Genomic DNA, 14,127 nt, shown 5'->3' with positions numbered 1-14,127 from the left:
GCAGGACCTGTAAATAGGAGCAATAGGAGAAACATAGGAGCAACATAGGAGACTCCACCCTTCATTCACAAGCAGCACTCCACACACCCAGTTAGGATGGTTAGGATATTGTTGATTATCGTCATCATGAAAATAACTTTAGTGTGTCTGATCATTAGCTATAGACTACACTAATAAACTTTATTTTCTTACAGAATGTTACAGCCTGTAACATCGTACCGCCTGAGAAACATGCTGTAAGTTATGGTTTATTTACTTCCTGTTGATTTTGTAATTGTTCTTCATGGCACTGAACTCTTGAGTGCCCTTACTGTAATTCTGTATAAAAGGAAACTCTCACTGACACGCTTAACAGTGACAACTGATTCACAGGGACTTGTACAGTGGACATGCCACATAATATCACATCACAGCAATCCACAAACTCAATCTCCTAGCAAGCATCGCAGCCTACAAAAATCCACTTTGGACTTCACTACCTGGAACACACACACACACACACACACACACACACAAACACTCCCCCGCTCTCAATCACTGAGCTTCTAATTGAACACACCTCGGTTCAATCAGCCTCACACACACACACACATTATCCAGTTGCTTTACTGTAACAACACACACAGTGACTATTACTTATACAGTGCATTTGGAAAATAGTCAGTCCCCTTTAGTACACTTTATTGTGTTATAGATCTTATTTAAAAATGATTAAAAATTACTTTTTTGGCCATTAATCTACATACAGTAACCAATAATGATAAAGCAAAAACATGCATTTAGAATTTTTTTTTTTTTTAGCATTTATTGAAAACCAAAAGCTGAGATCTTTCATTTAGATAAGTAATCAAAGCCTTTATTAAGTACTTTGTAGAAGCTCTTTTTGCAGCAGCTTCAGCTTCGAGTCTTCTGAAGTAAGTCTCTACAAGCTTTACATATCTGGATGTGTGCAGTTTCTCCCATTCTTCCTGGCAGATCTTCTCAAGCTCAATCAGACTGGATGTGGACCATCTATGAACTGCCACCACCATGCTTCACCATAGGGATGGTATTAGCCAGTTTGTGAGCATTACTTGGTTTTCACCAGACATAGAGTTCGGAATTCAGTGCAAAAAGTTTAATGTTTGTCTCATCAGACCAGAGAATATTTTTCTTCATGCTCTCAGAGTCATTTAAGTGCCTACCATATGCCTTTTACTCAGGAGTGCTGTCTATCCATACTATCTTATAGGTCTGATTGATCTATAGTGTTTGTCTGGAGTATTTTGGAGAAGGTTGTCCTTCTGGTAGGTTCTCCCATCTCTGTGGAGAACTCCTGAAGTTTTTTTAGAGTGGCCATTGGGTTCCTGATCACTTCCCTGACCAAGACCCTTCTAAATTACTGAGTTTGGCCAGACAGCCAGCTCCAGGAAGAATCCTGGTAGCTCCAAACGTTTTCCATTTCACAATGATGGAGCCCGCTGTGCTCCTGGGAATATTCAAAGCTTTAAAATGGATTTATACCCTTGCCAAGATCAAAGTCTTGACATATTTTTATCACTGAGGTCTACAGAGAGTTCCTTGGCCTGGACTGGTTTTTGGTCTGACATGCACTGTGAATCGTGGGACCTTATAGACACAGGTGTGTGTCTTTCTAAATCATGTCCAATCAATTGAATTTGCCAAGGTGGACTCCAGTCAAGTTCTAGCGATATCTCAAGAGAATCATATCAATCAGGATGCACCTGAGCTCAGTCTGGAGTGGCTTTAGCCAAGGGTCTGAAAACTAAATGAGAGATTTCAGTTTTTGACTTTTAATAAATTAGCAAAATATTCTGAAACCATGTTTGGTCTTTATGGATTATAGTGTGTACACTGATGGTCACAAAGTCAGTTTAATCCATTTTAAATTACATCTATAATACAATAAATTGTGCAAAACCTGACTACATAAATAACTTAAATGACCTGTGTTTCATCTGAGGAGATTTATGACAGTGATGTGATAAGATGTGACATCACATATCACATGATCTCATTTCACTATTCAGTAGAGCTAATTGAACATCCCTACACAGGAACAGGAGTTCTGCCTTACTGCGATGTTTAGAATGGCTCTGTAAAACATGATGTTTTATTACTGTGGCATTGCTGACACAGTGTTATTATGGGATGTCCTGCAGGACTGTCCATTTAAGTGGTGTGCGAACTTCATGTGTCATTCGTTCTCACTGGATCCCAGGTCTGCTGTCCAGTTTGAGCTGAGGATGCTCATCAGCTTCCCTAATAAACAACAATACACAGGGGTAATAACACACACACACACACACACACAAAACTGATCTCTTTCTGTCTGTCTCATGTTGTCCTGTTCTCTGCAGAAATTTTCTTTCAGTGAATTTAGGAAGGAGGATGATTTTTCTGTCTTTGCTCAGCTGGACTTTGATAAAAAGCTTTATCATCAGATATCCAGTGAGGTGAGAACAGTAAAACACACACACACACACACAGTGTTTGTGTATATCTTTGATCAGTTTCTTTTTTGTGCATTTTTAACTTTGAGCTGTTTTATTTTACAGAACGACACAAGCAGATTTCACCAGGCTAAGGTATGTTTTGTTTCCTGTCTCAGCTGACTGTGTTCACGTGTTTACAATTTAAGAAAAATATATAGCTGTCAGTCAGCTATCAGTGGTGTAAGTGGTCAGTGGTGTAAATTGTCTGTGGTTTCAGTGATGTTGGTAGTGTCAGTGGTGGGTCACTTGTGCAAGTGGTGTCAGTTGTCAGTGATGATTGTATCGTCAGTGGTGAATTACTGTGCTCACATGTTTACAAGAAGTTACTGGACCTGGGAAAAGAGTGACAGAAAGATAGAAAAATAGGTAACTGTTGGTCAGGTGTCAGTGTGGTAAAGTGGGCAATGGTGTTGGTAGTGTTTGTGAAAGTCCTGAACAATGAAGACTATGTGATGATCCAGTGTCCCACAAGAACGTGTCTGAGAGAACTTCTAAAGCCCAAAACAAGCACAGATTTTACTGATGCTGTTAAAAAGTACCACAAACCTTATTACAGCATGGACATTGTTGTGCTTTTCACAGCATTTCTAAATGCCTGTTTGTGTTTGTGTGTGTGTGTGTGTGTGTGTGTGTGTGTGTGTGTGTGTGTGTGTGTGTGTGTGTGTGTGATTACAGACCAGTGTGAAAGCAGAGCTGGTCATTCCTCCTGATATGCTTATGATCAGAGGAACAGGTGGAGGAGGTGGATTTCTCCTGCTCATCATCATCTTCATAGTGCTGTTGAAGGTGAGAGCCAATCAGAGCTCAGCTGCAGTAATGGCTGTCAGTTGTAGGTAATATTCAGTACTCAGAACTTATAGTAGAGACCAGCAGGACTTGCTTTAACTTCAGGAATCTGTAGCTCAGATGAGGTAAAGCAGCAACAGATGAGCATTGATCAGTCCACAATACAGTACAGTACACACCAATACACACCTGTTAGGGTTTTGCTGGGAATCAAACCCGGGTCACCGGCATAGTAATCCAGCAAACCCCCACTAGGCCACCAGGGGAATGACTCAAGTGCAGAGGAGTGAGGCGAGAGTAGAGTGTATGAAACAGTTTATTAATAAAGATCCAAAATCCAAGGCAAAAAAATAAAAGTATAATCCAAACGCTCAGAAGATACAAGGGAAAAAAATTTCCAAAAGTGCACAGTCCAAGAAACCAAAAATCAGAAAAGAAGAGGCAAAAAATCCAAACACTCAGAAGATCCAACAACGGCAAATTCAAAGTCCAAAAAGTTCACACGAAAGCAAAGTACCAAAAACAACACAAAGACATATGTAAGGAACATGGAACAGAGGTTTCTAGTCTTAAACATCACAGCACAAAGACTCCATGACAAGAGGCCAAACTGAGGGGGTATAAATACACAAACAAATCAAGGGGGCAAACTGAAAACAGGTGTAAGTAATGAGGACTAGGCGGGGCACAAGGCACATGGAAAAACAAAAGCACATGGCTGTCAAAACAAAAACACAAAACACAGAAGCAATAGCGGCCTCTAGAGGCCAAGATAGTCCAAGTCCTAACAACACCAGCACTGACCAGTACACACCAATACACACCAATACACACCAGCACTGACCAGTACACTACAGTACACACCAGCACTGACCAGTACACACCAGCACTGACCAGTACACACCAATACACACCAGCACTGACCAGTACACACCAATATACACCACACACCAATACACACCAGCACTGACCAGTACACACCAATACACACCAGCACTGACCAGTACACATCAATACACACCAGCACTGACCAGTACACACCAATACACACCACACACCAGTACACACCAGCACTGTGGTATGATAGGTGAAGAGTAAATTGTGTGAGAGGAAAACACTCGCCTGTGGAGGTCAGAACATTTATCATCAATCTCCATCATGTGGTCATTTACTCTGAACTCTCTCTGAACTTTAACCTGTGTTTTCCTGTCTGTCTTTCTCCATCTGTCTCACTCTCTTTCTGTGTTCTGCTGTCTCTCTGTCTGTCTCTCTCTCAGTGTGGTTTTTTTAAGCGTACACGTCCTGAAATGAGTGAGAACAGTGCTGAAGAAGAAGATGAAGTGTGCAGTGCTGAAACAAACGGAAAGATGGGAGAATCTCCTTCCACATCTGAAGAGAAACCGTTCATCCCTGCTGGAGGAAACAATGTTGTGTCAGAAAATGGAGGGAGAGAGAATGGAGAAATGGAGAAAGGAGAAAGTGTGGAGTGAAAAGTCTTCACTGATTGAGCTACTGATTGTTTATTAGCATGATTCTACTTCTTTAGCTTAGCTACAGTCCCCTCTGAAAATATTGGAACAGCAAGGCCAATTCTTTCCTTTTTGTTATACACTGAAGACATTTGGGTTTGAGACATGTTTACATCTAGATGTGTTAAACAACTTAGAAAATGGCATGTTTGGTGGCAGACCAAACCTGTTAGATTGTTTAAACAATTAATAGCTCTGAATGTCTTCTCTGGGTTTGAGCCCTGGGTTTCATCTGTGAAGACTGCATTTGTTGTTAAAAAGGATAAATCACCATGAAAACCAGAGAGCTGTCTATGGGAGAAAAGCATTTTGAAGCTGAGAAAAGAGGGAAAATCTATCAGAGCCATTGCACAAGCATTGAGCTTAGCCAAATACAACAATTAGGAATATCCTGAAAAAGAAAGAAACAGTTACAGTTACAGTTAGAAGCCCAGTAGACACCCTTATCCAGAGTGACAGTATAGTAAGAAAAACACAGACAACACAATATTTTTTAAATAAAGTGCTAATTTATGTATTTCATGAACAGGGAGTCATTGTTTGAAGTCTGCCAGTGACATCTAGGAGAAATTCATTCTACCACCTAGGTGCCTGAACAGAGAAGATCTTGATCAGTGGTAGAGGATCGGAGGGATTGTGGGGCAGTGCGGGGTGTGATAAGTTCCTTGAGGTTAGTGGGTGCTGGTCCGTTTTTGGCTTTGTAGGATCAGTTGCAGAGATTGAATGGCGCTCAGAGGCAGAGCTGCCAGGAGTGAGTTGCAGTAGTCCAGTCTCGAAATGACAAGGGACTGAACAAGCACCTGAGTGGCCTGTGGGAATAGAAATGGACGAATCCTTCTGATGTTGTAAAGGAGAAATCAGCTTGAGCATGTCAGCTTAGCAGTGTGAAAGGAAAAAGACAGTTGATTGTCCATGGTTACCCCGAGGTGCGTGCAGTGACAGAAGGTGAGATTAGAGTTGTCCAGAGAGAAAACACTGGTGTAACAACAACCAGAAATGGAACCGGTCAGCCAAGGAAAACAACAGCAGTTGATGACAGAAACATTGTGAGAGCTGTGAAGAAAAACCCAAAAACAACAGTCAGTGACATCAGCAACAACCTCCACAGGGCAGGGGTGAAGGTATCACAATTCAACTTTCAAAGACTTGGAGAGCAGAAATATAGACATCATACCACAAGATGCAAACCTCTCATCAGCAGTAAGAATCAGAAAACCAGACTGGAATTCCAGAGAATACGGAAATGAGCCACAAGAGTTCTGGAGTGAAGATGAACCTCTACCACAGTGATGGAAAGGCCAGAGTGTGGAGAAAGAAAGGATCTGATCATGGTCCAAAACATACGAGCTCATGGGTGAAGCATGAATTCAGAAATCTACAGAAACATTCTGTCTGCCAACTTGCAGAGAAATGCATCCAATCTAACTGGGAGGAACTTCATCATGCAGCAAGACAACGACCCAAAACACACTGCAACACAACAAAGCACTTCATCAGGGGAAAAGTGGAAGGTTTTAGACTGGCCAAGTCCATCAGCAGACCTTAACCCATCTGAGCAGCATTTCACCTCCTGAAGAGGAGACTGAAGGGAGAAACCCCCCAAAACTAACAACAACTGAAAGAAGAGTGCAACAGTTTGGTGAAGTCAGTGGGTCACCAGATTGATGCAGTTTTTGTAAGCACGAGATATGCAACCAAATATTAAGTGTTATTTACATTAATTTACTTTAGGACTATCTGTTCCTATATTTTTGCTCACAAATAATTGAGTGGTCAGTTATCCAACTGCTACCCAATGCTTCCATGTTCTAAGTTGTTTAACACGTCTATAAATATGCGGAAATGAAAGCTGAAATTCTGATCTATCGACTCATATTCATCTTTTGATCTCAAACCCAAATGTCTTCAGTGTAGAGCAAAAACAATAGAGTTGGCCTTGTGTTCCAGTACTTTCAGTGGGGACTGTATAATGCTGTATTTGTAACTCTGTGATTCATTTATCATTGCAGTATATTTACTTTTGTATAAGAGCTTATCAGCAAAAATATCTTATCTTTTATTCACTGCATCAATTAATTAATTGACTTAGGTATATTTACTTATCTATTATTCATATATATTTACTCACTCATCAGATGCAGCGAATGTGCAGTGTTTAAATTTACAATCCCAGAACTATGATGATGAATAGTTACTATATCAGAACTCCAGAACCTCAGAGGAGATATAATAATGTGTCTGTATCAGTGTTTTTATTGCGAGGGTTAGGAGGCTCCAATATGGTGGTTATCAGTGTTTTACAACAAAATATTAGAGAAAAACAAATTTTTGGATATAAGATTATTTTAGTTTTATAAAATTGTTTATAAAATAATAGAGTGTATATAGAGTGTTTATAAAATTATTTTAAGGAAACAAGGAAATTTTCTAAAAGTGAAGAATTTGAATTATTTTAAAGTCTTTTAAACCCCTGACTGGGCAGATACAGAGAGTGACCACTAGATGGTGGTGGTCATCTAATTTTCCCAGACAGAAACTGCTGGAAGAAATTATTAACTCCTGAAAGTTAGATCAGAAAGTTGCAGTGCATCATGGGTAAAAGTCACCTTAATACCACTTAATACTTAGACCACCAATTAAAGATACTGTAATTATAACCAGAAATACCATACTTATTAATTAAATAAAAACTTGGATAAAAGTTTATTAAATGTGCTTTTTTTGTTTTTGTTTTTTTTAAACATTCTTATGAGAAGTCAGGTGATGAGTAGAATGGTTTTTTTTTTCAGAATAAAACTTTATTATTAAAGTGTTCTCTGAAATGTATTAATGAAAGTTTATTCAGTGTGTAATAGGTGTTGAGTTAATGTCAGTCTGTTATACAGTTAATCCACAAACACAGAGAGAATGTCTCATTGGGTAAATTCACCTGATCCGAGTTCCCTGACTGATTTGCACCATAAATTCACACGATTGTTGCACATGCTCACATTTTTATTAGGTTTTACAGCGCTGCCTGATCTGTACCACATATTCACCACATTACAGCACATTTTCTGCAGCTACCAGTGAGAAGGTGGTAATATATCTCTTTATAAGTTCAGGGATTAGAAACATTATAGGGGAAAAAATTAATAAAATTTTTCTTTGAACATGAACAAGTTCAGTCTAAATTGTTCCAGAGTAAAAATGTAAATTTAAAAAATGTTAAAGCAGTTAATAAAATTATTTTTCCATTCCAGTGTCACTTTAAGAAAGTATAACATGAGCCTCATCACCTGACATCAGAGCCTGACCTCACTAATGCTCTTGTAGCTGAATGAACACAAATCCCCACAGTCACGCTCCAACATCTAGTGGAAAGCTTCCCAGAAGAGTGGAGCTCATTATAACAGCAAACACAGGGGAATAAATCTGGAATGGGATGTTTAACATGAACATCTGGCTGTGAAGGTTGGGGGTGCACATACTTTTGGCCATATAGTGTAGTGTGTATGGTTCATATGATGTAATTACATAATAAACAGTTCGGAGAGCACCCACTTTATAGAATACAAAATTTCAAATATTAAGTAAGGGCTAGACAGAAAATTCTCCTAAAATCTGAGCAGTGTTTTCAAGGATGCAAAGTGGAGGAAGTTTAGACCACCATACTCCATACTGTTCATAAAAAGACTTTAATATTATTCTATGTCCTGCTGAAAGTTCATGTTTCTCTGCTTCCTAACATGGAGGAGGACATGAAGGAAGGAAGCAAAGAGACACGAATAAGGAAAGGAAGCAGTCTAGAATTCATCAGGAGTTAGTATTCCTGCTAGAATATTGGCCTTTTTAATGTGTTCTGATTTGATCTAACGAGCCAGACCTTTTCTTTAAAAAAAATCATTTAACTTTCTCTTCATGAGTTGAAGAACCGTGTATTTCAATTCAATTTTATTTGTATAGTGCTTTTAACAATGGATATTGTCACAAAGCAGCTTTACAGAAATAAATACATTCAAAATATAAATTGTAAATGTATGAATTTATCCCTAGTGAGCATGCCAGAGGTGATGGTGGTGAGGAAAAACACCCTGAGACGATATGAGGAAGAAACCTTGAGAGGAACCAGACTCAAAAGGGAACTCATCCTCATCTGGGTGCTAATGGATAGTGCGATTATAAATCATTCCCTTCTATAACTGTGTACTACATGGACAAATAGTGCAGTTGTGTAACCAGGAAATTCATTACAGTTTTCACATGAAGTCTGGTTTGTTGAACCAATCCACTGTCCACTGATGGAATTCCTGAGTGCAAAACTGCTCGCAGCAACTGCAGCCACAAAGCCACTACAGCAATCACAGTCTGAAGCCATCACAGTACAACTCTCCATATGACCTGCAGTCCAAAACCATCTCCAGGGTCCCCAAGCAGCACCATCCCCAGCAATCCCAGTGATCTTTAGGCTGTCCATATGGGGTCAGCAGCAGCAAGCAATCTCCCACTGATGAGAACTCCAACCCGAAGTAGGACATCAGGATGGATCAGGCAGAATGGGTCAGGATCACTGGCATCTCAGGAGTAGCATGTGTAGCTCGACAGAGAGAGAGAGAGAGAGGGAGAGAGAGGGAGAGATTGTTAGGTAAGCTTTTGTCCTGTAATGATTAAGGACAATGTACTTTGCATGCAGAGTGCAAGCAGGGACTCTGGCAAGACTAGCTATGACAGCATAACTAAAAGGGAGAGCCAGAAGCTAACACAGACATGAAGGCACCCTGGGACATAAAGCAGCCAGCCACTCCACCGTCGACAAACCTGAGTGAACGCGTGAGAGTGGGGGGGCAACAGCATCCAAACATCCCAGTTCACCACAACACTCTATGCTTGTGAAACCCTCCAGACCTGCCCCTGTACCTAAGAAAAAACTATTCACTAAAGGCTTGACTAAACAAATATGTTTTCAGCCGAGACTTAAACACTGAGACTGTGTCTGAGCCCCGAACACTAAGTGGAAGGCTGTTGCATAACTGTGGGGCTTTGTAAGAGAAAGCTCTACCCCCAGCTGTAGCCCGCATTATTCGAGGTACCAACAAATAGCCTGCATCTTTTGATCTGAGTAGGCGTGACGGATCATAAAAGACCAAAAGTTCGCTCAGGTACTGTGGCGCGAGACCATTTAGTGCTTTATAGGTCAATAGTAGTATTTTATAATCAGTGTGAAATTTGATTGGGAGCCAATGCAGTGTGGATAAGATAGGGGTGATGTGGTCATATCTTCTGGTTCTAGTAAGGACTCTCGCTGCTGCATTCTGGACTAACTGGAGCTTGTTTATGCTCCTACTGGAACATCCAGACAGTAAGGCATTACAGTAATCCAACCTAGAGGTAACAAAAGCATGAACTAATTTTTCTACACCATGCAGTGACATTATATTTCTTATCTTAGCAATATTTCTGAGGTGAAAGAAGGCTGTCCTAGTAAAATTATCTACATGAGCTTCAAAAGAAAGACTGGAGTCAATAATCACACCAAGGTCTTTTACTGCTGCACATGATGAAACAGAAAGGCCATCCAGAGTTATTATGTAATCAGAAAGCTTACTTCTAGCTGCATGTGGTCCTAGTACAAGTATTTCTGTCTTGTCAGAATTAAGTAAGAGAAAGTTAATAAGCATCCAGTTTCTAATGTCTTTTACACATTCCTCAACTTTATTAAGCTGGTGTCTGTCATCTGGCTTTGCTGAAACATACAACTGTGTGTCATCAGCGTAACAGTGTTTACGAATAATTTTGTCCAGAGGTAGCATATATAAAGAAAAGAGCAGTGGGCCTAAAACAGAGCCTTGTGGGACACCAAACTTTACCTTAGCATGAGAAGAGAAGTCACCATTTACGTTTACAAACTGATAACGATCAGTCAAATAAGACCTGAGCCAGGAAAGGGCCGTTCCCTTAATGCCTACAGCATTTTATAGTCTATTGAGGAGAATAGCATGATGAATGGTATCAAAAGCTGCACTAAGGTCAAGCAGCACCAGCAAGGAGACACAACCCTGATCAGAGGCCAGTAGTAGGTAATTTACCACTTTAACCAGCGCTGTCTCTGTGCTATGATGAGGCCTAAATCCTGACTGATACATTTCATGAATGTTATTCCTATGTAAGTATGAGCATAGCTGCTGTGCTACAACCTTTTCTAGGACCCTGGAGATAAAGGGGAGGTTTGATATTGGTCTATAGTTAGACAATTGACAGGGGTTGAGGTCAGTTTTTTTAATCAGAGGATTGATAACTGCAAGTTTAAAAGATTTAGGTACATAGCCGCTGCTAAGGGAAGAATTGATTATTTTTAGAAGAGGTTTTATTGTTTCTGGAATTATCTGTTTGAGGAAACATGTAGGTAAGCGTAAGTATACAAGTTGATGATTTTGATGATGAAATTAGTGAAATTAGTTCAGTCTCTTCAAGGGGAGTAAAGTGTTGTAGTTGTTTATCTAATATTATCATATTATCATCTACAGGGTTAGTTATAGAACTGTCCGGTTTTAAATTAATAGTCTGAATTTCTAGCCTGATATTTTCAATTTTACCATTGAAAAAATTCATGAAGTCATCGCTGCTATATAATCATTGTGTGCGTGATTCTATTGTGGTCTTATTCCTAGTTAACTTTGCTACAGTATTAAATAAGAATCTATTCAAAAATAGAATTATTTTTGGTATCTTCAATTAGGGTGGAGAGATACATTGATCTAGCAGCGCTAAGAGTTTTTCTACAGATCAGAAGGCTCTCCTTCCATGCTATTTGAAATGATACCAATTTAGTTTGACGCTGTTCTAATTTTCGAGTGGTCTGTTTCAAGGTGAGTGTGTGATTGTTATACCAGGGTGCTAACTTTTTCTTTCTAATTACTTTTCTTTTAAGTTAAGCTACGCTGTCTAGCATGTAGCAGATCATTGACTCTAAGCATTCAGATGACTTACCAATTCTGTGGGATCAGATGGTGATCCATTCATGGTTGATAACTCTGAGAGATTATTGATAAAACTCTGTGCAGTTGCTCACGTGAATGTACTTTTGACATGGTAGCACGACAAGGTGCATATATTATGATTAAGATACATTTTAAATGAGATGAGATAATGATCTGAGATAGCTTCAGACTGTGGAAATGAGACTATATTTTCTATATTTAATCCGAATGTTTGTATTAAATCAAGAGTGTGACCACCACTATGAGTGGGTCCTATTACATTCTGATTAACCCCTACAGAATCAAGTATGGACACAACTGCTGATTCTCTTCTGGATTATCACAATGAATATTAAAATCTCAAATAATTAAAGCTTTGTCTAAAGAAACAACCAGGTTACTAACTCCTTACTGTTTTTACTGACTATGCCATCAGGGTTGTTCCGAGTTGTAGTGGTGGGGGTGAGACATGCTGGTTTTTAAGTATGTGGTTATTCCCATGGATATCTATTATATCAGGCTCTGAACCTGTTCTAGTAAGGTGATTCTGATAGGGGTAGATATGCCGCACAGATAAACAGGTCCTTTTCACAGTCTATAGTGCCCTTATTGAGTTTTAGCCAGTCTGTCTCTCTCTCTCTCTCTCTCTCTCTCTCTCTCTCTCTCTCTCTCTCTGTATGTGTGTGTGTTTAGTCCAGAGGTAATTGGATGTCTGTTGGTTGTTCTGGAGGTGTGTTATGCTTTATAATGTACATTGCGTTTCTCTGATTTTCTCAGCTTTATATATGTGATTAATTTGACTTATATTCTTCATTACAATAAAAACAGTAACAGTAACACAAACAGTAAATACAGCAGGTGTAGGAGAACCACACACTCAGTAACATAGTGATGTATATAAGTAACATATACTGGTAATAAATTATATACATGTTTATTCTTTTAAATCTTTAATATGAGATGTAGTATATATCCCTATATGTTTACACTAGCAAGCAACAACTGTAGTGTTCAGTACACGCCCAGAAGTGAGAACAGTAGTGTTCAGTACACGCCCAGAAGCGACAAACTGTCAGCAACACTGGAGAGACTTGTTAATGTGCTAGTGTGAATGTAGAGTTTTACAGTTTGTATGGAAATTAGAGATCTGAAACTTTATGTTTTTACCTGACACACCACCATGATTTATTCGTAATGTGTGTGATTGTCTTGTCACATGGTGCCATTGTGTGTGTAACTCACACACAGGAGGTTCAGAGTCAGAGCAGCTTTATGTATCACTTGAGACACAAAGCTGAAATTAAAACTTATTCATAAAACTGATATGAGTGCATTATTATTATTATTATTATTATTATTATTATTATTATTATGCTCAGGTGTGAACACGGTGTTGGTCAAGCTGGACCATTTGTGATTTCTTACAGAGCCAAATTTATTTATGTATGCGCAGTGCTTACAAACTGCACTTCCTTTTTGACATTGTGATTGACAACACTACAGTCCAGTGAGAATGCGATGGACAGGTGTTCTGAGGACGTCAATCATTTTTACATGCGAAGAAGTTGTTGCATCGGTGAAATATGATTTATTATTTTTTTTCTTTTTTTGTGCCTATAAAACCATAAAAATATATTTCACCATCTTTACAGCAGGTTTTCTGTTTTTATAGATGAAGTCTTTGTGATTTATAACGAGTTGGAATGCAAAAACAAGTTGGAGTTTTACCTCAGAGTTTAAAATTATACTGTACAAGCATTTAAAAGCACTGAATGCAATTTAGAGCCCATGACAGAGTGCTTAAAATGCCTGCAGTTATGTAGTAGAAGGGTCTGATTTTTGACCTTTACAGACAAATTTATAATTGGACTCATTTGCGATACTCGTTGAAGAGATATTTTTCCAGTCTTTTCTTTGCTAGTGTAGAGAATACTTTTTTAATTCTATAGGAAACTATACTTGAAGGTAAAAACCATCCAAAGGGTACACAAAGCCAAAGTGATTTGAAAGACTGTGCAATAGAGATATCAGTACTTTCAGGTAAGAAAAGCAACTTTCTTTATTTACATATTAGGTTACAGCACTCTTCTGAATATCCACATTATGCAACACAAGTTACAATTAAAGTTTGTCAGTTACTGGCTTTACAAATGCATAACACAAACAATCTGTAGTTTAGGGATAGATGCTTAATCTTCTGAGTGTGTTTTTGTTAATAATGAATTAACCACCACCACCCACCTACCCCCCAAAATATTTGAAGTGTGTGAAAATGTGTGTGAAAATATAGGCTATCAATTGCTTTATTGTTACTGGTCTTAATATACCATGTTTGACCTTGAACATGTTTGACCTTGACCT

At 38.9% G+C, this 14,127-nt stretch overlaps 1 protein-coding gene across 1 annotated transcript in view; it reads left to right on the top strand.

The window, feature by feature from the left end:
• The window catches only part of LOC117596153 (integrin alpha-M-like), a 64,515-nt gene extending 58,822 nt beyond the window's left edge, over positions 1-5,693 (top strand). Inside the window, exons 26-31 of the mRNA XM_053229773.1 lie at positions 195-236; positions 2,163-2,285; positions 2,361-2,456; positions 2,559-2,588; positions 3,171-3,281; positions 4,559-5,693. Coding sequence (XP_053085748.1) covers positions 195-236; positions 2,163-2,285; positions 2,361-2,456; positions 2,559-2,588; positions 3,171-3,281; positions 4,559-4,771 — 615 coding nt within the window. The 3' untranslated portion in view covers positions 4,772-5,693. The remainder of the gene's footprint in view (positions 1-194; positions 237-2,162; positions 2,286-2,360; positions 2,457-2,558; positions 2,589-3,170; positions 3,282-4,558) is intronic.
• Positions 5,694-14,127: the final 8,434 nt, after the last annotated feature.

This window comes from Pangasianodon hypophthalmus, chromosome 26, assembly GCF_027358585.1.
Source record: "Pangasianodon hypophthalmus isolate fPanHyp1 chromosome 26, fPanHyp1.pri, whole genome shotgun sequence".
In the NCBI taxonomy this organism is placed as follows: Eukaryota; Metazoa; Chordata; class Actinopteri; order Siluriformes; family Pangasiidae; genus Pangasianodon; species Pangasianodon hypophthalmus.
This window is presented reverse-complemented; position numbering and strand designations above follow the sequence as displayed.